General features: G+C 38.7%; 1 protein-coding gene across 2 annotated transcripts in view; it reads right to left on the minus strand.

The window, feature by feature from the left end:
* Positions 1-26060, minus strand: part of COG5 (component of oligomeric golgi complex 5) — a 270936-nt gene that overhangs the window by 14209 nt on the left and 230667 nt on the right. For both annotated transcript variants that reach the window (XM_059074512.2, XM_067042835.1), the window contains exons 17-19: positions 13862-13965; positions 9956-10193; positions 4468-4544 (exon numbers count right to left, since the gene is read on the minus strand). In XM_059074512.2, the coding sequence (XP_058930495.2) occupies positions 4468-4544; positions 9956-10193; positions 13862-13965 (419 nt within the window). The remainder of the gene's footprint in view (positions 1-4467; positions 4545-9955; positions 10194-13861; positions 13966-26060) is intronic.

The raw sequence follows: 26060 nt of genomic DNA on the forward strand, positions 1-26060 counted from the left end.
TCACGGAGGCTGCAGAGACGGCCACCATCAGGTCTGCAGACCCGCAGGCAGGGACCTGCGCGGAACCTCAAGTGGCAGATGATCACGAGGTAACTGCAGACACGTGAACCCTCACCCCTCCTGCAACTGAAAACTGCTGACGTGAACACTACACTCTAGAGTTACTAATGGTCTTCCTTCTCCGGGCCCCTCATGCTAACAGATCCATCAGAACAGCCCCTACCTCCTGACAGCTCTCACTGATCTTCCACTAAACCCAAGGAAGCTTCCAGCAGAGCAGGCTGTGGATATAATTCGGGGACCAGGCTGTTCCCTCGGAGCGGGCCTGCCTGAAGGCAGGGTCTGTGTCCCGGGCGGTGAGAGGCCTGTGGCTCTTTCTGTCCTTTGTCTCACAACCATCTGCACTGACAGGCCCCGGGCCAGGTGGAGCGAAGGTAGCCTCCCCCACGGACACCTCGGGGGACACCGTCATGCTGCGGAGGGGTGGACAGGGACAGGGCCTCGTGCGTCTTGTGTACAAACACAAACCACCCAGCAGCAAGCCCCTAATGTCCGCAGCTTTCTGAGGCAGCATTCTCTCCAGGGTAAAAGATTCCCGCTGCCTGGGAAACTCTCATGCAGACAGTAAAAGGTAAATGCCTGCAAGAGGCTTGCCAGCCTAATTAAAGAGTCCACTGACATTACGTCCAAGAGAAGTGCCCTGTGGCGGACGGCTGCCTGATGAGGGGAGGGTGCGCCTGCCAAGGCCGGGGTGTCTGAGGAGGGGGAAGGGAGGCTGCACCGGGGGTCTGGGCTGGAGACGCCCTGCCTGGCACCGTCACCCTCCCTTGCACTGGGCCTCCCGCCCCCTCCTGCAGCCCCTGACTCTAAACCTGCTGGGCTTTTGGTTGGTTGGCTGTTTTTCTCGCCCCCCGACCCTTACTGTAAAACGTTTTAGTGTATGTTATATTATTTTTAGGCTCCCTTGTTATTTTTAAATGGATGAAACACTGCAAGAGGGATTGTTAAATATATCTGTTGACTTTTCTAACTACAAATATAAAACAACCAAAGCAAAAAATTTGAAAAATATAGGAAACCTCTAAAGGAAAGATCACTAGTAACAATGCTACTCTCCCAAGGTAACATTTTCATGTTTATATCCTTGATTTTTCCTCTCCAAACACACGTTATTATTTTTAAAATAGTAGGGATCCATACCATATATACTGTTTAGTAGCCTTTTTCATTTCGTGATGCATTAGGAAGTATTTTTCACATTCTTAGATATTAACTAACAACATAACTTGTTAACGGCTGCATATATTTGATCCTATGAATGTGGCATATTTTATTTAGCCCATCTCCTCCTGACTGCCACTGGGCTGGTGCTGGTGTGACTCGGAACCTTTAGGGAGGAGAGCCATGAACAAGAGCCCAGGTCAATTACGCGCACGACCACTGGACGACGCCTCTTCCCTGTCACGGCGCACAGCACAGACGGCAGGGTTCACAAGAATGGGCCCTGCACTGCAAATGCCCAGGACTAATTTTAGAGAAGAGACAGATGTCTTAACGAGTTTTTGCAGGTAGCAAATAAAGTGCCTAGAATTGGGTTACTAGAATAAACACGACTCTGTACTGACTCACTCCTCTCTAGGAAGGGACTCTGTAGGACCTCCACATGGGGAAGCTGTCCTAAGTCGATCATGACAACTGCAGAGAAGCTGGCGGAGCCGGGGACTTTCCCGGCCACGTATACAGGCAGAGGCAGGGGCACTGACATCCCTTTTCTCCAAAGATGGGATCTGAAACCTTCTTTTCAGACTAGGGCTAGATTTGAACCCCAGAATATACTATGCTTTCATTTTATTTCCGGATCCACTTAATCTTAAAATCTTTATCAAATGGTGTCCAAGACCTCTCAAACAACTGAGAAAGCTCTAGGATCAATCTGAGAGATTTCTGTACATTCAATATATCTTTAGGAATATACTGATAGATATAAATCTCTGTTAGAATTTTTCACTGAATTCAAGATATGGAGAAGTCTTCATAGGCAAAGTACAATTACTCTTATTACGTAGGTGCCAAGGCCTTAGGAGCTGAGGGTTGTGCGGGAGGAAGCTCAGGGTTACCAGAATCCCAGGAGAAAAGGGCATAAATCTTTACAGATGCAGAAAGGGATGAAACTCTATCCCTATCACTAGAGCAGCTGAAGTTCAACAATAGAGGGCCCTGTGAAAAAGGTGAGAAACCATGGGATGCAAAACATTAGTGGGTCATGAAACCAATTAAATGGGTTAAAATAACCAACCAAATGAAAAATGTCAGAGAATATCACATGAAGTGAGAGTAATTACTGTTTCATGGCACACGTGTGTGTGTGTGCGTGTGTGTGTGCCTGGGTTTGAGTGTACTTGCATGCAAGTATATGCCAGATGGTAACATAAAATATCTCTTAATGTGAGTCAGGGTCAAACATTGGAAACACATCTACATTGACCATTGCCCCATGAGAGAAGCTAGCTATAAAAAACATAGTATTTTAAAAAATTATACACTAACCAATCATTAATTTTTTATTCCATAAATAGATACTAGAAGGTGTCACTATTCAAACTTTAAACACTCCTTTAAAGAGTCCTTCTTTCATGTGAAAACTGGGAGGGTTGAAAGAAAATCTTAATGAATTAAAATAGAACTGCTCTTCTGTGAAACCTTAGAATGTGTATCTCCATACTGTGACACAACTTTAAAAGCACTTGGATAAAGGCCGTCTTGCCTCAGCAAATAAGATAAGCACTATATTAATACATACACGTGGAATAAACAACTAAACATGGGAGCCAGGACTATCAAAAATAGTAGTCTAATCTTAAAATAGCAAATCCCTAATCACAGCTTTTCCCATGACTTTTAAAATACCTAGTTGGTTGATATCCCTCAACATGCTAAGATTCTGTTACTCAGGGCACCATTTGATCATCCAACCGGGATTGCCGTGTTACCATCATACTCAAAGTCACTGAGTTTACAGGAGTTTTATTAAGGTTATTTTTATGGTACATATAGATGACTGCTGGATCATGTACTCAGTACGTCTTAATCTTTCGACTTGTCCATATTTGGTAGTGCCAAACCCTAAGGCTTCCAAAATATTTAAATACTTTATAAAAGGTTTGAGCTAACCCAAAAAAAGGTATCTGAAAACACTTGTGATCTCACTTTAAATTTTTTTGAAATCCAACTCAGATGGGCATGTGAGAAAAATATTTCAGGCTCTTGTGTTGGCATTAAAAAAAAATCACTGCCAATTACTCACAGGCAAAGTAAAGGATAAGCCTTCCCTTTCAATCAACAACCTTGGGTTCATTACACTTGAATTTTCTACCAAAAGCTTGGATGACATGAGAGAGTGAAGCAATCTTTTAAAGAACATACTGCTTATTTGATTACTCTAGTTTCTAGTACTGAGTCAGTTTATAGAAAGCCACATGCCTGGACTCTCTTACCTATCTTTATAAAGAAACATTCAAAAACCATTATGCTTGGGGTACTATGGAGAGCTGATACCAAGGTTTCCCATCTGGTAAGCTGTGGTCAGAAGACGGTTATAAGTATTGTGTTGACTCCCTTGGCCCTCAGGGTTGGTCATCATTTTACATGTATATATTTTCTATGTGTGCCATGATGTGAAAAAGTTTGGGAAGTTTGGCTTACTGAATAAACAGCCGTATGAACAACATCTTTTTATCTTCTAAAATCTGATACTTAAGACCTAGTCATTAAGCTATTCAAGTCTTTAAAATTTGAGTTGGTAAAAGGCCTATCTAAGCATTCAGCACTGAAAAGAATTTTCCTGTTAAAATGGTATATTCTTAGATCATGAGTTTGAATTAACTCATTGTTTTTCTTTTTGAACTGGTTTCTAGCAAGCTTAATCCCAAATTTTGTGCTCAATTGCATGAGCCATCTTTAGCCTAAATTATCTACTACATTTACAGTCATTCTCTGCATTTCACCACTAAACTCAGTTCTAATACTCTAATAGTTTTGTTAGGGAATGCAACTTATGACCTTTTTAGAAGTAGACTGGATTGGAAATGATAAATGAACCAATAATACTTTCAGAAAAAGACATCTATAAATTATGAACTGCCTAGTATTACTACTCAATATATTTCTGCAAGACTGGAGAATAAAAAAAAAAATCCCCCTAGAAAGAGCATAATAAAAAATTTACCAGCTCAATCTTATGAACTGCAACTCAAAAGTAACACATACACAGACAGACATATATACACTTGTCATCGCATATAACACTATATAAATTTCTGGTTTGAAGAATAACTTTCAAATGCCACTGTTGTACATCACAATATGGTTGGATAATGGCAATTTCATACCGATGGACATGAACAGGAGAGGATTTATCTGCTAACAGGATATGGCTATATTAACAACGATAACAGAGTTATGTCTCACCTGAATGACCTCAGCATTCGATAGGACTTTCCTAAATCAGATACTCTTCTGCAGAACGGACCCACAGCCAACTCCATCTGAAATATTAAAAGATATCCCCAGCTTTTTACATCAGAATCTTGAAGTGAACTGGGGACACACTTGGATCACAGAAGGTTGTAGCTTGCAGTAAACTTAAACTTTACCTTCACCGTGAGGCAGGTTTTGTAAGTCAAATTTATTAAAAGGCAAGAGCTGAGATAACTTCTGCATTTATTTACTAAAGAGGCATAATTCCTTCAAAAAGAGAAAAGCATTTTTTGTTATGTACGAGGAGAAAGTTTAGATTGTTTTTCTCCACTGAAAAATCAGAAAAAGGAAGGTTTTCAAGCCTGCCTGTGTGGCTATACTTTAAGCAGACATCACGAGCCTTTGCACATTAACATAAACGATGTCCGTTTTCACCAGGCTGGCTCAGGGGGTTAAAAGCAGTGACTCCGGAGGCAGCGCACTTGTGTCAGAATTTCTGCTCTACAACGACTAGTCGTGTGGCCCTGGACTTACCCTCTTTACGTTCCAACTTCTTCATCTGTCAAATGAAGGTAATGACTATCGTAAAATTATGCAAGTAAAATCATTTCACAAAGCACTATGTGCACAGCAGATAGTAAGTGCTTGTTAAATGTCAGCACTTATTATCAGTATTTTTAAAACTTCCCCTTCTTAAATGTTAGTGAATTAATTTGTTTCCTGACTGAAGAATTTAGCAACTACTACTTTCACTTCTCTTTATTTTCCTCCTTTGACTGGAAATTTTGTCATTAATTGAGTTTTAGGCTACCCTACCCGTTCTTTATCCACCAAGCACATATGCAAAATTTTTGCATATGTGGTACTCAAGATAATAAACCATCTCTCTATACTCGCTATAAACAGGACCCTGGTAAAGAATAATTTAGAAAATGACTGAGAAAAGGCTGCTCCCTGGTAAATCAACATCTTTCTTCAGGAAAAACATATGAAAGAAAAATGGGGTTTCTGTCTTGCTGGCCATCTTTCTGAAAAACTGTTCAAATCTCCTTGACATTGGAAGACCATGGAGACCTAATCACTCACTCATCCGAGAAACATTTTTGACTCCAGGCACCAAGCCAGACACGGGGATAAGAAGATGAATGAGATGGTCTCGCCTCTGAGGAGCTCTCTCAAACTTATCAAAGAAGGGGATATATAGTTATTTAAACAATATAATTTTTATTCATCTAAATTTTAAGCGAGGTATGTATGTGTACACAGAGACACACATACACACATACTGATTACTATTAAGAGAAACGACAAGTGTGAAATCAAATGTACGAACTGAGTGTCGGGGAGAATTGCAGGGCAGCTTTCTTTCTTCAGATGGTCTCAAGGGTGAGTCGTGACTGGTGAATTTCTCTCCTAGCATACAGAAGACACAGTATATATACCCTGTAGGTTCTAGAGGGAAACCAACCTCACATGATTAGCAAACTCTCTAAAATACAAAAGAATAAGTAAATAAAAAGAGAAATCTGAGGAAGAAAAGTCAGACTCTTGCCAACAATGCAAAAGAGAGCGGCCTCGACCCAAATTTCTCGAAGACACTGGGTGATGGGCTGTTCCTTGGGACCTGTTTATTCACTCAATGGGAGTTTCTGGTTTCCTACAGAATGTGGCATTTGTTTTATAGTCAGCGGGAAGTACAAATGTGGTATCATGTACCTGGGTCTGTGCATGTGTGCATATAATGGTTTCTTACACACTGAAATTATGTGAAGTATTTTTCATGAAATGTTTTTGTCAATTTTTTTTTCAGTTACCCTAGTGGGCTTCATCATTTTCAAAGATTAAACCAAACAACCTTTGCCTTAGCACTTCAGCAGGACTGAATGTTAAAATAAATAAGTGGCTAGGAAAAAATTACAGTATGAGAGACTATGACCTCGAATGGCTGGGTCACCTATGATGACTGCAGATTTCTATGCCATAGGACAATTTAAAAACGTTAAATGTTCAAAATAAATTTTTCATCCATCAAGGACCTCTAGGGTACTAAAAACCATCTTCTTCTGCCAGACTTCCATTAAACAATAAAGGCCATGTTTCTGAAGGGCAGGAAAGTTCCTTTGAGAGGAGGTGACTCTGCAATTAGCTGTGGATACAAAAATGGCATCTGCAACTGCCTCTCTCCAGCTCTCCTGTTTGGAGGGAACGAAGCGTCCGCTGCAGGCGTGGTGAACTAATTACAGAGCTGCTTGGTGCCCACCGCAGACATTTGGTTAACCACAGGGCATCTATGGATACCCCCAGGGCATTCCTGCCCTGATACTGTTCAGGAGAAAAGGCAATAGGAATTAGAATCTTGATTATCTGGGGTTCTTCCCTAAATTTATACTTCCAGGCAAAAAGAAAAATAGATATAAATGTATGGTATTTAAAGGGCACCAGAAATAAAGAGAAACTGCTCAGAGTGCCACTGAGTAAATGATTTAATGCCAACATCAAAAGCCATCCTTCCCCTCAGGAAAGAAACACAGTGGAGGGGCAGAGGGGAATGTGTGGTTCAGAGGGCAGTATGGACAAGTCCCCAGAGAGACTCTGAATCGGAGAACCCCAGTGGCCTTGGACCAGCTCAGTGCTTTAGAAGTGCTGTGTGATTAGTGTAAACACAGAGACCATGTGGTCACAGTAGGGAATTAATTACCAGGAGGAAAGCGCCTCATGCCCGTGACCTGATTCCTAGGGGGTGTGCGTTGGGCACCTCCCTCATCGTGAGCCCCCCCCAGATGGCTCCCTGCAAATACATACTCTTTCACCTGTGCAATGACGCCAGTGGGGAGAAGTTAGGATTCCTAAAGAAATCTTTAAAACGTATCATTATCTGTCTTTGCAACTGGACTTTATGCCAAATAATCAGTATTCCCAAACCTACCCTACTGGAATCTTCTGAGCTCTTTCTCTCTCTGGTATTTATGCCAGAAAAGCAGGCACTTTTATCACACGAACTCTTTTCAAACCCACAGAAGATTTGTGTGGCCTTGATTCCAATGGCCTCAACGGCTTCGTTTAATTTTGAAAACAAAACCGTAGAACTTTCAGTAATGAGGCAGCCAAAAGGCTTTCTCGTCCCAGGTGATGCCCGTCATGAATATAAACGCCAGGGCAATGCCATCTCAGGGTTTTGATTCACCCCAGAAAAATGCAACCAAGTACGAAACCCGAGGTACAATGCCACATAACTGCAGTTGTGGGAAGAAACAACATCAAATGAAACAAAAGCCCTCAATTCACTTTAACGTTCTTAAAATATGGGGGAAGATGTAACAGCTGGATAATACTTGCCAAAGCTACTGGTCACAACCACGACTGACTTCAGAAGTGCTGGCACCTGTCTTTCCTGCACCCACGACCCACAGGGCCAGGGAAGCAGCCTCAGAGTGAGTGGCACGAGGTTCTGAAACAGGGACACTATCCCGAAGTGAACCAAGGAATCAGCCCCATGGAGGCTGCAGCAACCAGTGTCACTGCCGGCCTGGAAAGTATACACTTAACACCGAGTAAGAAATGGAAAACGGAGGCTGCCCTGGAGCATAAGTTAGTAATAATGACTGATGAGTTTCATTTATCTTAACGGAAGGGACCTGGGGAAAGGTTTGGTTTATAGGCAACATGTCTTCAGAAAGAAAGAGTGCCAAGTAAAATTCTGAATGTGCAGTTTTAAGGAAGGTGGGAGCTCCACCCTGCCCCTGGATGCTATGCATTTTGAACAGGTGCCAGCTGTGGTAGCAAGAGTCACAGGACAATGCTCTCCAGCTTTCAAAACTCACAAGGTCACAGCATTAAAATAAAAACAAAAACAAAAAGCCTTCTTCCCACAGCACTCTCATTTTGGCCATCTCCTGCTTGGCTGCCACTCTAATTGGACTTGAAGTGCTGCCTCCAGGAAAGTGACTCAAGAACCAGCTGGAGCAGAATGCAAATAAACGGGTGGGGGAGGGAGCCCAGGGAAAGAAGAGGACAGGAAAAGAAAAACAAAATGAAGGAGGAAAGGGGGAAAGAAGAACAGACACCCATTTGAGTTCAGCTCACAGTGTTTTTAACAAGTAAGAGCAGGTCTTGGTACATCACTGTGTTTTCACTTTGATAAGCAGCCTGTAATCCCAGAAGGGGACAAGCACGACAATATACAGAATTTACCTGTAACAACAGAATGTACAGGTGCCTGAGAATTAAGTTGATAAAAACGGGAAGGGTAAAAGGAGCCACACGAATGGTAGCATTTACTTTCAATTTTCATGCTGAGGTTACTAAAGGCATATTTCACAAAGGAAGGCTCTTTACTCTGACCTAGTGGTCTCAGGCATATCATTTGGGGATGAAAATGACTAATTCGAGACCAGTTAATCAGCAAAGAGCCTGGTTCTTGAAACATTATGATATGTACCCGTTCCTTACTGTAACTGTCAGGTATGAGGGAAAGTCTACAACCACCGCCTGGTATAAGCAGCCCGCCACATTCCTACTCCTCGGAGTAGGAATAATGAACCAAGACTTGCTCCCAGATACACACAGGAATAAAGAGGGACATTACAATTTGTCTATCTTTATAAACAGGAAGGATCTGGCACACGGCTAGGAATAATCCATTCGAATAACTATTTAGACTAGTAAAGCTAACAGCTTTCAAAGGCTTAAAAAATAAGTTCACCTTTGACGTGCTATGTAAATACGAATTGTTTCTGAATCTTTTTTGAATGAAAGTGGATGTATGAGGTGTTTTTTCTCTGCCTCTAATACTATACTTTAGGCTTTAAAAAAGTCTGTCTAAAGGACAAAGAAAAAATCCTTTCTATAAGAGCTGATTATGGTTCTGCTATTTTAATGACTCCACCTCATTCACACCAGATAGCGTGGAAAGACTTCAAGGTGGCCATGCACAAGAAAGGTACTCTTATTTAACAGAGGCGGATCAAATAATTCACCCGGTCCTCTGTGCTTCTAAATGAATTAGAACACCGCCCTGGAGGACCACGCATGTGTCAGAGATCTTTCTCTTTACATGACAACAGACAGCCCCTTTCTACTGTTTGAAGGATAAATTTCATAGTCTGTATTATTTTCCAACAAGGTTAACCAATTATTCTTATCAGTACTGACCTGGTGGGATAAGAAAACAGAGAGAAAGCCCCATGCTATGTAAAAATGGGAAATGGGGAAATGCTGCTCTACTGTGGAACACACTCCTTAGCTTAACCTTGAAATACTGAAGATGACTGATGATCCTTTTGTTGAAGGCAAAGTAAAAAAAAGCTGGTATGAAAGTATCTTTAAAGTCTTTCCTTTTTTACCAATTAGGTTTAGATTTACTTTTTTCATGCTAAAAACTTTCTTCAGTTAAAAAACTGAAGACCATAGATGGTCTTTTATTTAATGGATAATACTGAGGCTGAGACATTTTCCCCTTTGTAGCTATGCATCAATTTACCTGCGCAAAATCAGCAGCAAGACGCATTTTCCCACCTTCACCGAGAGGTCTTATGAGACTGGCATTTCGGATGAAAAGTTCAATGGCTCTTTGGGCAATAGCTTCAGTGTTGTCAAAGACAAAATCCAAGCATTCAAAGTGTGTAAAGTAGTCACTCATAACTCTGGCAATAAAACCTTGAAGCTCCTTCATGTAGAGAGAACAGGGAACATCAGGCTTTCCTGAACTGGGTAATGATCTGCAAAAGAAAAAACCAGCCAGTACACTAAAACGCACTATTTGATATCTGTCTCCCCCTCTGCCTGCTATTTCACTCCTAAGCAATTTTTGACTTTAAACGCAGGAAAGGAATTGTTTATTTTTGCTACAAGCTAAAGAGCATAAAACAACGTTTAGATTATATTCTAAAGACTGTTTTAGGATGCTAGGAAGACGACTGCAAGAATCTTGGAATCCATTTACCGAAAGACTATTAAACATGAAACAGACAACCACGTGTCTTGGACGATTCGCAGAGGTGCCTTATGCACTCTGACCTCTCAAGGCCTCTTCCAGCTTTATGACTCTCCATCCACTCACGTGCTTTGCCCGGTTAGTGAATAAATCAGTATTAGATACTGAAATAGGATTTTACACTTGGTGGCAACAGAAAATGCTGCCTTCCCCAAACAGATTCTTGGCAAAGATATCTCTGCTCTTGTGCTATTTAATCCAATCAGTCCAATAGTAGAATTCTGACTGTGGAACTGGTTATGTAACAATACACATGGTATGCAATTTTTTCCTCCCAGATGATGTTTGGAAAGGCTTTAATTTGGATCAACAGATGATGGCAGCTGATGCTCCATGAAATACTATTTATAATTTATAAGTGTTTATAATTGCTCTTTAAAGAATATATGAAAAGAATGTGCAATATTTATAGGAAAGAAGTTATGCCAAAATTAGAAATCACCTGATATTAATTAGCGAGCCAGTGAAATCACTGGCTATATAATGCTGAATCTTTTTTCAAAAAATAAATCATACTCTGAGAATGATGCAGAGAAATTGGCAACGGTCTAGGGAAGAACAACAGATATGATTCAAATGCCTAGAGCAAGAGAATGAGGTGAACTTAATTATTTTAAAATACAGCAATGGTTATTATAAATGGGATGCTAACCAAAGGTCTTCCACATCCAGAGAGCGGACAGAAATAGAGAAAGCATGCTATGTTCCAGCAGGAAGAGATTTTGTTCAGGTGTAAGAAAGAATGTCCTAACTATGGCAAGGCCACTGAGGGGGCATGGTGGAACACTGCTGTTTGCAATATCATAGGGTGGAATGCTGCTTGGTACAGAGTACAGGGACAGCCTTAGTAAGAGATGGCAATCTTCACGTGGGGTTTGGTTTTGCCAGATTCAGACCATCATGGCCTATCTTTATTCAGGTTTTGTCAGTCCAAAAGGCTAGGTTAAAAAAAAAAAAAAAAAAAAAAAAAGGAACCAATCTCTTTCTAATCTTACGCTTTATCAAAAGCACTGTCATTATCTTGGTAGTACTCTGGAGGACTGTTTCAAGAATTCTAAACTGGTTAGGTGATATGATTTCCTTGAGGATTAGAAAATGATATACTAAACCAGGTTCCATAAGCATGTGTCAATGTAAGTAAAATAAAATGATCTATTAGAAAAATTCTGAAATATGTATTATCAATTCTCGGCATGGATTAGAAGTCTGACTTAAATTGACTAGAATATAAACCTTGCTTGGCAATTGCTAAAGCTCAGTTTTCCCAGTTACGTCAAACCTTTTAGTAAGAGTTCTCAACTGCTCAAGTGAGCAGAAACGTCCCGGTCTGTGTAATGAGAGCCCGTGCACAGAGGCAGAAGCGGCGCCAGTCGTTCTGGGGTCAGTGTGTGTCTCCTCTCCTCAGAGGTGCTCACCCACCACTTCAAGGCTCTAGGGTCCGCCTACTGTTACTGACTTCCCTGTCCCATTCAAAGCTGATATCAGACACGAGTCATTTTACATTAAATAACAAAATTTCAATCAATGTACTATGTCAGACATTTACAATTTAAGCTTTATCTAACTCGGAAAGAAACACACAAGACCCACTAAATACATTTAAAACACCAGGAAACTGTGTTGAAGATTACTTTTTAATTAGCAGGCGATTCTGTAATCATACTACAAATACGGTTGGCCTAGAAGGTAAACCTGATTTACTCCTTTTACCGTGAGTAGGTGTGAAGGGCTTGGAGGGGCAGGTGTTATTCATTATTATTTTTCCAAGTGTGATCCCGGAAGATGGCCCTTCTATTTCATATAAGCCATACATATATGAAATGACATGACAGAATTACTAATAACAAGGTTCTAGAAAGTGGGAAAATTCGTGCCATGAATGCTCCACACTCCTGTATGGCCATGTATGGAAAATAACTTTCAGTGGAACCTCGAATGTCCGCTGTACAGAGACAGTGAGCTGAAATGGAGCCATTAATGGCCATTTGGGGGAAAAAATTGAGGACAATATTATACATCTTAAAATAATGCTGCATACCTGTGGCAACCTATCAGTTAAAGAACCAATCTGGCTCACTAGTATTTAAGCAAACTAATAAAGACATATCTACTTGGGAAACCAACTTTTAATGTTTAACGTGTTATCTGCAGGCACCAGCTGTGGTTCATCAATACAATTACTCAGGTAAGTACCTGACCACTCTCATTAGAACAAGCCTTCAAAAATTACTCCAGTTTTGCTTCCTTTTCAGAGGCACTGATGATTGGTCTAACTGGGACATTTCAGATCATTTCTGAACAAAATTCATTTCCTCCCAAATACTGGTAATCAGCAGTTTTATATTCCTGTCTCCAAATACTACGGCATTTTTGTATAGAATCCACTTTACCCTTCTGTGCTTCATACCATTATTAAAAACAGAGACTGACCTTTTCACCTTTCAAAAGATACTTTGTAAATGAAATAATAAATGATTTGAAAAATTAAAAGACAGTGTAATAATCACATAATTTTTCTACGAACAGCTAGACTAGTGGCTAGAAATTTAATAAAGTAGATACACTGTTAAACAACATGAACATAAAGAAACAGGGCAGTTAAAAATAGTAACTATGAACTAGGAATAAAAAACACATAGCTACACTAATATATGAATACTTAGCTCTAGAGTATGGTTAAGCTTTTTTAAAAAATCACACTAAGCATGTGCAAATAACTATTTCAAATTCTCCACAGTTTTCTAATACACTAAGTCAAAACCATCTTACTTTACTTAAAAAGATTTCAGTAAACACTAAGCTAGGAACTATGATTCTTATTGTCAAGACATACATGATATGGATAAGCAGTATACATATGAAAGAGCTGTGGAATAATACCAAAGTGCTTACGGCTAGGAGTGACATGACCAGATTAGACTGCCACAAGACTCTGACAAAGGGCAATCGTCTTTGCAGGGGGTTGGGCAGGACCCTGCCCTCAAAACCAGAGCAGGAATCGGACTAGCAGAGTGACAGAGGCAGGACCTCTTATACAAGGAATACCATGCCAGTACCAGAGGCTCAAGTATAGCCTATTTGTGAGAAGTAAGGAAAAAGATATAATTGCAAAGAGGAGAGATGGTACCAAATGTCCTGAAGTGCCAAGCTGAGTCCCGCAGATGTTAACGGTTCCATGTTTCAATGACAGGAGAGAAATGATGACAAGAAGAACGGAAAAAATTTAATCTGCTAATGGTTCTCAATGAATATAGTAGGATAAGGATGGAGGCCAACCCCATCACAAGAGGAACAAGGTTCTAGATTGGGAGAGACTTAGGGAGGAGAGGTGGAGGTGGGAATGAAAAACAAATGTACCGAAGGTTAGTGAAAACTTTGGTTGGAAGTCATTACCCAGAAAAATCTTCTTGATGCATAGTGATGATGATGGCCTCTATAGCATCTCCCACGGAAGTCAGCAAGGGTTGCACAGCATTTCCCATAAGAACATGGACTTCCTGAAAAGAAGATTAAATGAAGGAGAGGCAAACTTTAAATAGATCAAACACAAAAGAATCTGAAATATGAGAAGCATTTTGACTACAAGTTTTCACATTATACCAAACTATAAACAGTTTAACTATAATACCCAACAGAAGTCTGCTCATCTCCTAACTGCTGTCAGTAATGATTTTTAAAGCTTAAAATATGTGGAACATGGCACTGAAAAATTTCAACTCCATCACTTTTCTCATATTTTCAAAAAGTTTAATGCTCAAATGAACCCCTGGAGAAAGAAGAGAGGGGTAGTGCCACTTATGAAGCAAAGATCACATGAACACACTTTTTTTTTCCTAATTTCCATTCATTTATTCTTTATATTTTTTTTAACATCTTTATTGGCGTATGGTTGCTTTACAACGGTGTGTTAGTTTCTGCTGTATAACAAAGTGAATCAGCTATACGTATACATACATCCCCATATCCCCTCCCTCTTGCGGAACACATTTTTTAAAGTTTCTGAAAAGACTGAGGCAAGACCAAAAGTATTTCTTCAAAACTTGAACAACATCATATGCTTTTGACCAGACTGAATATAATAAATATAAATATATCAGTGATTCTTAGAGGGCAGAAGAGTTAGCCTTTTCATGGATTAGATTTCTATTTAGAGTTCTACAGCAGTGAGTGTCAACTGGGGGCAATTTTGCTCCCCAGAGGACATCTGGCAATGTTTCAAGACACTTCTGATTGTCACGACCGGGGTAGGGTAAGGGTTTGCTACTAGCAGGTAGTGGACAGAGCACAGAGACGCTGCTAAACATCCTGCAGTGCACAAGACAGTCCCCCGCGACAGAGAACTACCCAGCCTAAAACATCAATAGTGCTAAGGTTGAGAAACTGTTCTCCTGTGAGGTATAATTATCAATTAGGTTATATAAGACCCTAGGCCTTAGTTATAAGTTTTTAGTGTGAAAATATAACTGGGCCTCAGTAAACATTCAAAATCTAAATTTTAAATATATTATATGTGCTTCAGTCATGATTACATACAATGAAGATGGATGACAGGCTCATACAAATGACTGAAATCAGTGAGAAAAGGTTAAATAGGACCCTTATTCATTAAATTCCTAAACATCATCTCCAGCCCTTAATCTCTGATAAAAATAAACACGTATGCAGGATTGAGAGAGACATGTGCTCCGCATTTTCTCTCTAAGCCCTCTTCCCCTCAATCCCTTGGCTCTCCTTAAGAAATAAAGGATGAAAACAAACAAACAAAAACAAAAGAGAGAGAAAGCGTGTGTGTGTGTGTGTGTGTGTGTGTGTGTGTGTGTGTGCGCGTGTGCGCGCGCACTTACAGTTTGCCCTCAGGGAGCTCACAATCTAGTGACAAAAGGTAACAAGTTGTACTGATATCAGTGCTTTACAGAGTGCTATGGGAACATGGGAGAGACACCCAACTTATACTGAAAGGATTTAAAAAACAAAAGGTGTTGCGTGAACTGAATTTCAAAGATCAAAATGGGTTAAGAACCAAGTGTGTGTGTTGGGGGAGGGTGGGAGGCTGGTGGCGGCCATATGTCAAAGGCACAGGAGCCTGGGGAAGTTGACGCATTTGGGGAACTGCAGGTGTTCAACACAGACAGAGTATGAGGTGGCTGCCTATGTGGAAGAGAGACAGAGAGCAGATGTACTCTGCATAGGCTGCTAAGGAGATGGGAATATATCCTGAAGGGACTAGGAAACCAACAACGGGTTTTAAGCAATTTTTTAAAAATGTGGTTAAAGCTTTGAATTGGGGAAAAATCATGCTGGACAGCAGAGTAGATAAATTAGACTGAAGTCGGGAGGATACAGTAGGAGTACAGATGAAAAGTGGTGACTGCCTGAACCAAATCAGAGGCAGGAGGAACAGAGATGAGGAGACAGGGTGGAGACACTGGGAAAGGAAACAGGGGACTTGGGAATCAGATGTGAGAAATATGGAATGTAAAGACTGAAGGGTACACTCAGATTCTTTTTTCTTTAATGACTTGGTGGCATTATCAACTGGATGTGTAAATGCAGAAGCACCTGGCTGATTTAGGGATGGAGGGAGAAAATAAGGAGCTCAGTTTTGGACACGAGTTTGAAGGACTTACAGGGAAATCCACATGGGCTATCCAGTAGGTGCTGAGATCTTTACAGCTGTAGTTTCTGGCACGTTTTGACTAGATATGGTTGTCTTTAGCTATTAAGAGGGGGAGATGAAGCCAAAAGAGTCAATGAGATCCCAGAGGATGATCTGCAGAATAAGGCCAAATGCCATTTTAAGGTCATCCAGAAGAGGAACCTTTGATGGATCAAGAGGGGTAATAGCATGTATTTAGTACAGGTCACGCGCTGGATACTGTGCTATGGGCTTCACAAGTAATCATCCCACTGAAAACTCAATTATTCCTTCCTCTAAGAATTACAAAAATCTCTAATTTACAGAGGTGGAATAAAGTAATTTGTAGATAGGGAAACTAAAGTCAAGTTAAGGAGGTGTCCAAAGCCATCAAGTGGAAGAGCTGGGATTTTCTAGGTGCATTTGACTCCAATGAGCTTTTGGTTATATCAATACGTTGCCACTGGGCAGAGAAATAAGAAGAGATCCTGGAATATGGTGAAAATAAATAGGAGATTTCAAGAAGGAAGGGAAAGTTTTCGACACCAGTATGAAGGAGTACCTAACTACAGATCCTCCTACAAGTAAGCATGGAAAAATACCAAAAACAAAACAAAAATACCTACTGGAGGCTTCTGGAGATGGAAAAATGCAATTAGTTTTAGAGGGGTATATAAATATACAGCAACCAGAAGAGACTGAGTTTTCTTTTTTTTGTGATTCTGCTCTGAGAGTGACTGTAATCATGGTAGTGGCAAGGCTGGGTGGCTAAAACTCTGAGAGAAAATCCAAACCAAACCAAATCTGCAGTCTTTCAGGTTAAAGGAACAAGGGGAAGGAGCCCTGGTTCAACCAGGGCTGCTGGAGAGTGAGAAGGGAACCTCATAAAGGAGAGAGCCAGAGAAGAAAGCCTATTTTTCTATGTGTGAACACAGCACTAGTCTTCAGCTGACTTGACCATGCGTGTGCAAGGCAAACAAATGGCTTGCAACTAAGGCTTAAAGAACTATCCTGAGATCTGAGACATGGCCAGCTGCAGGTTTGACAGTGCACAATTTGAGTCTAAACAAGCTAATTAACTGCTAAAGCAATGGTCAACATTTTTAGGAGCAATATATAAAAATACTGAGTCTATACAACACAACGTTCACATTATCTAGGATATATTAAAATGACTACATACAAAAAGCAGGAGATGTTGTCAATTCTAAAGGGAAAAGACAATCAATAGCTGCCAACTGTGAAATGATCCAGACTCTACAATTATCAGGCAAGAACCTCAGTGAGGTAGAGAAAAAAATTGCCCATAATAAATAAAGTAATAGGAAATCTCAGCAGAGTGACTGAAAATGTAAAGAACCAAAATGGAAATGTTAAACTAAAAAAATTACACTACATGCAATGAATGAGATGTAAATGTACTTCAGTAAATGTAAAGTTTCTATATTTTATGTGACACAGTACAATATTAACTCTAAAAGACTGTGGAAAGTTAAGGATGCATATATCCACAGAAGAACAACTAAAAAGAAAATGAAGAAGAGGTATAGGTGAAAATCTAAGATATAAATTAAAACGAAATTAAAAAAAAAATAATTAATAATCAAATAATCCAAAAGGTGGCAGAAAAGGTGGAAAAGAGGAAATAAAACAGAGGGGACAAACAAAAAACAAATAATAAAACTATATACCTAAATGAAACCTTATTGATAATTATACTATGTTAATGGATTAAACACTCCAATTAAAAGGCAGAGATTATCAGAAGAGAAAAAAGGCAAGACCCACTGTATACTGTCTTCAAGAGATGTATTGAAAAAATAAAGACATAGAGGAGTTGAAAGTAAATGGACAGAAGAAGATAGAGTAGTTAAATTAATATCAGATAAAACAATGCATGACAGTAAGTATTAAAGCTAAAGAAGGATAATAGCCAATCTACCTGAAAGAGAATTTAGAATAATGATGGTGAAGATGATGCAAAATCTTGGAAATAGAATAGACAAATTGCAAGAAACAGTTAACAAGGACCTAGAAGAAATAAAGAGGAAGCAAGTAACGATGAGCAACACAATAAATGAAATGAAAAATACTCTAGACGGGATCAGTAGCAGAATAACTGAGGCAGAAGGACGGATAAGTGACCTGGAAGATAAAATAGTGGAAATAACTACTGCAGAGCAGAAGAAAGAAAAAAGAATGAAAAGAACTGAGGACAGTCTCAGAGATCTCTGGGACAACATTAAACGCGCCAACATTCGAATCATAGGGGTCCCAGAAGAAGAAGAGAAAAAGAAAGGGACTGAGAAAATATTTGAAGAGATTATAGTTGAAAACTTCCCTAATATGGGAAAGGAAATAGTCAACCAAGTCCAGGAAGCACAGAGAGTCCCATACAGGATAAACCCAAAGATAAACACGCCGAGACACATAATAATCAAACTGTCAAAAATTAAATACAAAGAAAACATATTAAAAGCAGCAAGGGAAAAACAACAAATAACACACAAGGGAATCCCCATAAGGCTAACATCTGATCTTTCAGCAGAAACTCTACAAGCCAGAAGGGAGTGGCAGGACATATTTAAAGTGATGAAGGAAAAAAACCTACAACCAAGATTACTCTACCCAGCAAGGATCTCATTCAGATTTGATGGAGAAATTAAAACCTTTACAGACAAGCAAGAACTGAGAGAGTTCAGCACCACCAAACCAGCTTTACAACAAATGCTAAAGGAACTTCTCTAAGCAAGAAACATAAGAGAAGGAAAAGACCTACAAGAACAACCCGAAACAATTAAGTAAATGGTAATAGGAACGCACATATCAATAATTACCTTAAATGTAAATGGATTAAATGCTCCCACCAAAAGACACAGACTGGCTGAATGGATACAAAAACAGGACCCATATATATGCTGTCTACAAGAGACCCACTTCAGACCTAGGGACACTTACAGGCTGAAAGTGAGGGGATGGAAAAAGATATTCCATGCAAATGGAAATCAGAAGAAAGCTGGAGTAGCAATTCTCATATCAGACAAAATAGACTTTAAAATAAAAACTATTACAAGAGACAATGAAGGACACTATATAATGATCAAGGGATCGATCCATGAAGAAGATATAACAATTGTAAATATTTATGCACCCAACATAGGCGCACCTCAATACATAAGGCAAATACTAACAGCCATAAAAGGGGAAATCGACAGTAACACAATCATAGTAGGGGACTTTAACACCCCACTGTCACCAATGGACAGATCATCCAAAATGAAAATAAATAAGGAAACACAAGTTTTAAATGATACATTATACAAGATGGATTTACTTGATATTTATAGGACATTCCATCCAAAAACAACAAAATACACATTTTTCTCAAGTGCCCATGGAACATTCTCCAGGATAGATCATATCTTGGGTCACAAATCTAGCCTTGGCAAATTTAAGAAAATTGAAATCGTATCAAGTATCTTTTCTGACCACAACGCTATGTGACTAGATATCAATTACAGGAAAAGATCTGTAAAAAATACAAACACATGGAGGCTAAACAATACACTACTTAATAACGAAGTGATCACTGAAGAAATCAAAGAGGAAATCAAAAAGTACTTAGAAACAAATGACAATGGAGACACGACGACCCAAAACCTATGGGATACAGCAAAAGCAGTTCTAAGAGGGAAGTTTATAGCAATACAATCACACCTTAAGAAACAGGAAGCATCTCGAATAAACAACTTAACTTTGCACCTAAAGCAATTAGAGAAGGAAGAACAAAATAACCCCAAAGTTAGCAGAAGGAAAGAAATCATAAAGATCAGATCAGAAATTAATGAAAAAGAAATGAAGGAAACAATAGCAAAGATCAATAAAAGTAAAAGCTGGTTCTTTGAGAAGATAAATAAAATTGATAAACCATTAGCCAGACTCATCAAGAAAAAAAGGGAGAAGACTCAAATCAATAGAATTAGAAATGAAAAAGGAGATGTAACAACTGACTCTGCAGAAATACAAAAGATTATGAGAGATTACTACAAGCAACTCTATGCCAATAAAATGGACAACCTGGAAGAAATGGACAAATTCTTAGAAATGCACAACCTGCCAAGACTGAACCAGGAAGAAATAGAAAGTATGAACAGACCAATCACAAGCACTGAAATTGAAACTGTGATTAAAAATCTTCCAACAAACAAAAGCCCAGGACCAGATGGCTTCACAGGCAAATTCTATCAAACATTTAGAGAAGAGCTAACACCTATCTTTCTCAAACTCTTCCAAAAGATAGCAGAGGTAGGAACACTCCCAAACTCATTCTATGAGGGCACCATCACCCTGATACCAAAACCAGACAAAGACGTCACAAAGAAAGAAAACTATAGGCCAATATCACTGATGAACATAGATGCAAAAATCCTCAACAAAATACTAGCAAACAGAATCCAACAGCACATTAAAAGGATCATACACCATGATCAAGTGGGGTTTATTCCAGGAATGCAAGGATTCTTCAATATATGCAAATCAATCAACGTGATACACCATATCAACAAACTGAAGGAGAAAAACCATATGATCATCTCAATAGATGCAGAGAAAGCTTTTGACAAAATTCAACACCCATTTATGATAAAAACCCTGCAGAAAGTAGGCATAGAGGGAACTTTCCTCAATATAATAAAGGCAATATATGACAAACCCACAGCCAGCATTGTTCTCAATGGTGAAAAACTGAAACCATTTCCACTAAGATCAGGAACAAGACAAGGTTGCCCACTCTCACAACTCTTATTCAACATAGTTTTGGAAGTTCTAGCCACAGCAATTAGAGAAAATAAAGAAATAAAAGGAATCCAAATAGGAAAAGAAGAAGTAAAGCTGTCACTGTTTGCAGATGACATGATACTATACATAGAGAATACTAAGGATGCTACCAGAAAACTACTAGAACTAATCAATGAATTTGGTAAAGTAGCAGGATACAAAATTAATGCACAGAAATCTCTGGCATTCTTATACACTAATGATGAAAAATCTGAGAATGAAATTAAGAAAACACTCCCATTTACCATTGCAACAAAAAGAATAAAATATCTAGGAATAAACCTACCTAAGGAGACAAAAGACTTGTATGCAGAAAACTATAAGACACTGATGAAAGAAATTAAAGATGATACAAATAGGTGGAGAAATATACCATGTTCTTGGATTGGAAGAATCAACACTGTGAAAATGACTGTATTACCCAAAGCAATCTACAGATTCAATGCAATCCCTATCAAATTACCACTGGCATTTTTTACAGAACTAGAAAAAAGAATTTCACAATTTGTATGGAAACACAAAAGACCCCGAATAGCCAAAGCAATCTTGAGAACGAAAAATGGAGCTGGAGGAATCAGGCTGCCTGACTTCAGACTATACTACAAGGCCACAGTAATCAAGACAGTATGGTATTGGCACAAAAACAGAAATATAGATCAATGGAACAGGATAGAAAGCCCAGAGATAAACCCACACACATATGGTCACCTTATCTTTGATAAAGGAGGCAAGAATATACACTGGAGAAAAGACAGCCTCTTCAATAAGTGGTGCTGGGAAAACTGGACAGCTACATGTAAAAGTATGAAATTAGAACACTCCCTGACACCATACACAAAAATAAACTCAAAATGGGTTAGAGACCTAAATGTAAGGCCAGACACTATCAAACTCTTAGAGGAAAACATAGGCAGAACACTCTATGACATAAATCACAGCAAGATCCTTTTTGACCCATCTCCTAGAGAAATGGAAATAAAAACAAAAATAAACAAATGGGATCTAATGAAACTTAAAAGCTTTTGCACAGCAAAGGATACCATAAACAAGACCAAAAGACAACCCTCAGAATGGGAGAAAATATTTGCAAATGAAGCAACTGACAAAGGATTAATATCCAAAATTTATAGGCAACTCATGCAGCTCAATAACAAAAAAACAAACAACCCAATCCAAAAATGGGCAAAAGAACTAAATAGACATTTCTCCAAAGAAGATATACAGATAGCCAACAAACACATGAAAGAATGCTCAACATCATTAATCATTAGAGAAATGCAAATCAAAACTACAATGAGATATCATCTCACACCGGCCAGATTGGCCATCATCAAAAACTCTAGAAACAATAAATGCTGGAGAGGGTGTGGAGAAAAGGGAACACTCTTGCACTGTTGGTGGGAATGTAAAATGATACAGCCACTATGGAGAACAGTACGGAGGTTCCTTAAAAAACTACAAATAGAACTACCATATGACCCAGCAATCCCACTACTGGGCATATACCCTGAGAAAACCATAATTCAAAAAGAGTCATGTACCAAAATGTTTATTGCAGTTCTATTTACGATAGCCAGGACATGGAAGCAACCTAAGTGTCCATCAACAGATGAATGGATAAGGAAGATGTGGCACATATATACAATGGAATATTACTCAGCCATAAAAAGAAATGAAACTGAGTTATTTGTAATGAGGTGGATAGACCTGGAATCTGTCATACAGAGTGAAGTAAGTCAGAAGGATAAAAACAAATACCGTATGCTAACACATATATATGGAATCTAAAAAAAAAAAAAAAAATGTCATGAAGAGATTAGTGGTAGAATGGGAATAAAACACAGACCTACTAGAGCATGGACTTGAGGATATGGGGATGGGAAAGGGTAAGCTGTGACGATGTGAGAGAGTGGCAGGGACATATACACACTACCAAATGTAAATTAGATAGTTAGTGGGAAGCTACCGCATAGCACAGGGAGTTCACCTCTGTGCTTTGTGACCACCTAGAGGGGTGGGATAGGGAGGGTGGGAGGGAGGGTGACAAAACAGGGAAGAGTTATGGGAACATATGTATATGTATAACTGATTCACTTTGTTGTAAAGGAGAAACTAACACACTATTGTAAAACAGTTATACTCAAATAAAGATGTTAAAAAAAAAAAAAGCTAAAGAAGGATATGTCATAATGACAAAGGGTGTTCATCAGAAGGCATAAAAATGATAAATACTTATATAACAGAGCTTCATCACAACTAGTAATAGAGCTTCAAAACGGAAGAGTCAAGAATCAACAGAATGAAAAGGAGATACAAGCAAGTTCACAATCATAGAAAATTCTAACTCCCATCTTTCAGCAATTGATAGAACTACATAAAATACCAGTAGAGGTATGTAAAATCTGAACACATCACTACACCTTAACTGATATTTACAGAATGATACTAAACAACTGAAGATTACATGTTTTTGTCAAGCACACATGGTTCATTCATCAAGATAGACCACTAGGCCATAATACTCAATAAATTTAAAAGGACTGAAATCATACAGAATATGTTTTCTGATGGTAAGAGAATTAAATTAGAAATTAATATCACAACTTTGTAAATCAACTATACTTCAATAAAAAAGAGTGATTAAAAAAAGAAAACAATAAGATATCTAGAAATACCACAAAAAATTAGAAATTAAAAGAAAAAACCATGAATCAAAGAAGAAATCACAAAGGAAATAGAAAATATTTCAAACTGAATGAAGATAAAAGCGCAACATAACAAAATTAGAGGGAAATTTACAACTTTAAATTTTTTGGGGGGGGGTTTAAAAATCAATGGTATAAGGTCTCAAAAAAACAAACAAAAAAAGGCAAAGAAAATCCAAAATAAGAAGTAAAAAAAGACAAAAGCAGAAATTAGTGAAATAGAAAGACAAACAGTAGAGAAAATTAATAAAGCCAAAGGCTGGTTCTCTGAAAAGAGCAATGAAATTGATAAACCCACAGCTAGACTGATAAAGAAAAAAGAAGATAAGAACACAAATCATCAGTATAAAAAATGAAGAAGAGCTTATCACTATAGGTCCTATACACATTAAATGGACAGTTAGAGAATATTATGTACATTATTCTGACAAATTAGATAACTTAGATGAGCAGACAAATACCTTAAGTCACAAAGTATCAAAGCTCACGCCAGAAAAAAGATAACCTGAATAGTCCTGCATCTATTAAACAAATTAAATTTGTAGTTATAAACTTCCTACAAAAAAATTACAGGCCGGGCTTCCCTGGTGGCGCAGTGGTTGAGGGTCCACCTGCCGATGCAGAGGACGCAGATTCGTGCCCCGGTCCGGCAGATCCCACGTGCTGCAGAGCGGCTGGGCCCGTGAGCCATGGCCGCTGAGCCTGCGCGTCCGGAGCCCGTGCTCCACAACGGGAGAGGCCACAACAGTGAGAGGCCCGCGTACCACAAAAAACCCCAAAAAACAAAAAAACAAAAAAACAAAAAAAACCTACAGGCCCAGATGGCTGCACTGGTGAATTCTACTAAGCATTTAAGGAGAAAACAATACAAATTCTACACAGATTCTTTCAGAAAATAGAAAAGGAGGAAACACTTCCAAAACCAGACAAAGAATTACAAAAGAGAAAACTATATACCAATATCCTTATGACCACTTTAACAAAAATTAAGTAAATCAAATCCAAGAATACATAAAAAGGCTAATACATCATGATCAAGGTTGGTGTGATATTTGAAAATAAATTCCTGTATTTTACTAACAAAATAAAGAGGTAAAACTGTATGATCATTTTATACAGAAAAGGCTATTTGATGAAACACCACCATTCACAATTTTAAAAAGTCTCAGTAAACCAGGAATAGAAAAGAACTTGTTTAAAATATCCTCCTTTAAGTAGTAAAATAAACAGAGTGCTATCACCCAGGTCAGGAACAAGTAGACAAGTCCACTCTCACCTGCTCTAGGCAACATAGTACTGGAGGTCTTAGCAGGTGAAACAAGGCATGGAAAACAGGTATCAAGACCAGAAAGGAAGAAATAAAACTGCCTCTATCTGTATTATGACATGATGGTGTACACAGAGAACTTTACAGCTGGGTGAGGTTTCCCACTTATGGAAAATATAAAACAGAGAAGAGAGCATTGTGGGGAATGCCTTCATGTAAAGGATGGGGAGAGGATTAATAACTACCACAGGAAACTGAGAAAGGATACTAGATTATATTTCATAAGCTCTTTACAAAGCAGGGAAGTGCTTGCCTAAAATATCAAAGATTACAAAAATACTGAAGCCTCAACAATGCAGAATATTCCTGTATATAGAACATCAAACCCACACAATAAGGGAGAACTGTCATATATAAACTTCGTAATATACTATCTGCACAAGATGATCTCAGTAACAAATGGATCAGAATAATCGGGCTAAGGTGTTTAAATGCTACTTATAGCTGAGGTGGTGGTTATAATGAAATGACTGTAAATGTATAATCATTAATATTAATTATGTCATCCATGACATAGAAGATAATGCTTGCAATATGAGATGATGAACTTTGAACCTAAAGTAACATTTAATTTTGGACAAAACCTCAACAAGATAGAGGAGACTATTATGTGTCTACCTATATGTTTTAGTATGTAAAAAAGTATGTTTAATATTTTTTCCATCAAATAATAAAAGCATACAGATTTTTGGTTCTTGGGTTGCACTTATGCATTGTAACATCCTAATTCAAAGTGATACACTAAGTTTCCTACAATTTTATGAAAATTCAAGATTCTCTTTTTTTTCTTTGAGTCAGAGGATTCTGTTTGTTCTTCACTTATGTATGCCATAAAGATTTTTAAGGAAATTAGAGTGAAGTAAGTCAGAAGGAGAAAAACAAATACTGTATGCTAACACATATATATTGAATCTAAGGAAAAAACATGTCATGAAGAGATTAGTGGTAGGACGGGAAGAAAACACAGACCTACTAGAGCATGGACTTGAGGATATGGGGAGGGGGAAGGGGAAGCTGTGACGAAGTGAGAGAGTGGCATGGACACATATACACTACCAAACGTAAAATAGACAGCTAGTGGGAAGCTGC

This window comes from Kogia breviceps, chromosome 9 (assembly GCF_026419965.1).
Source record: "Kogia breviceps isolate mKogBre1 chromosome 9, mKogBre1 haplotype 1, whole genome shotgun sequence".
NCBI lineage: Eukaryota > Metazoa > Chordata > Mammalia > Artiodactyla > Physeteridae > Kogia > Kogia breviceps.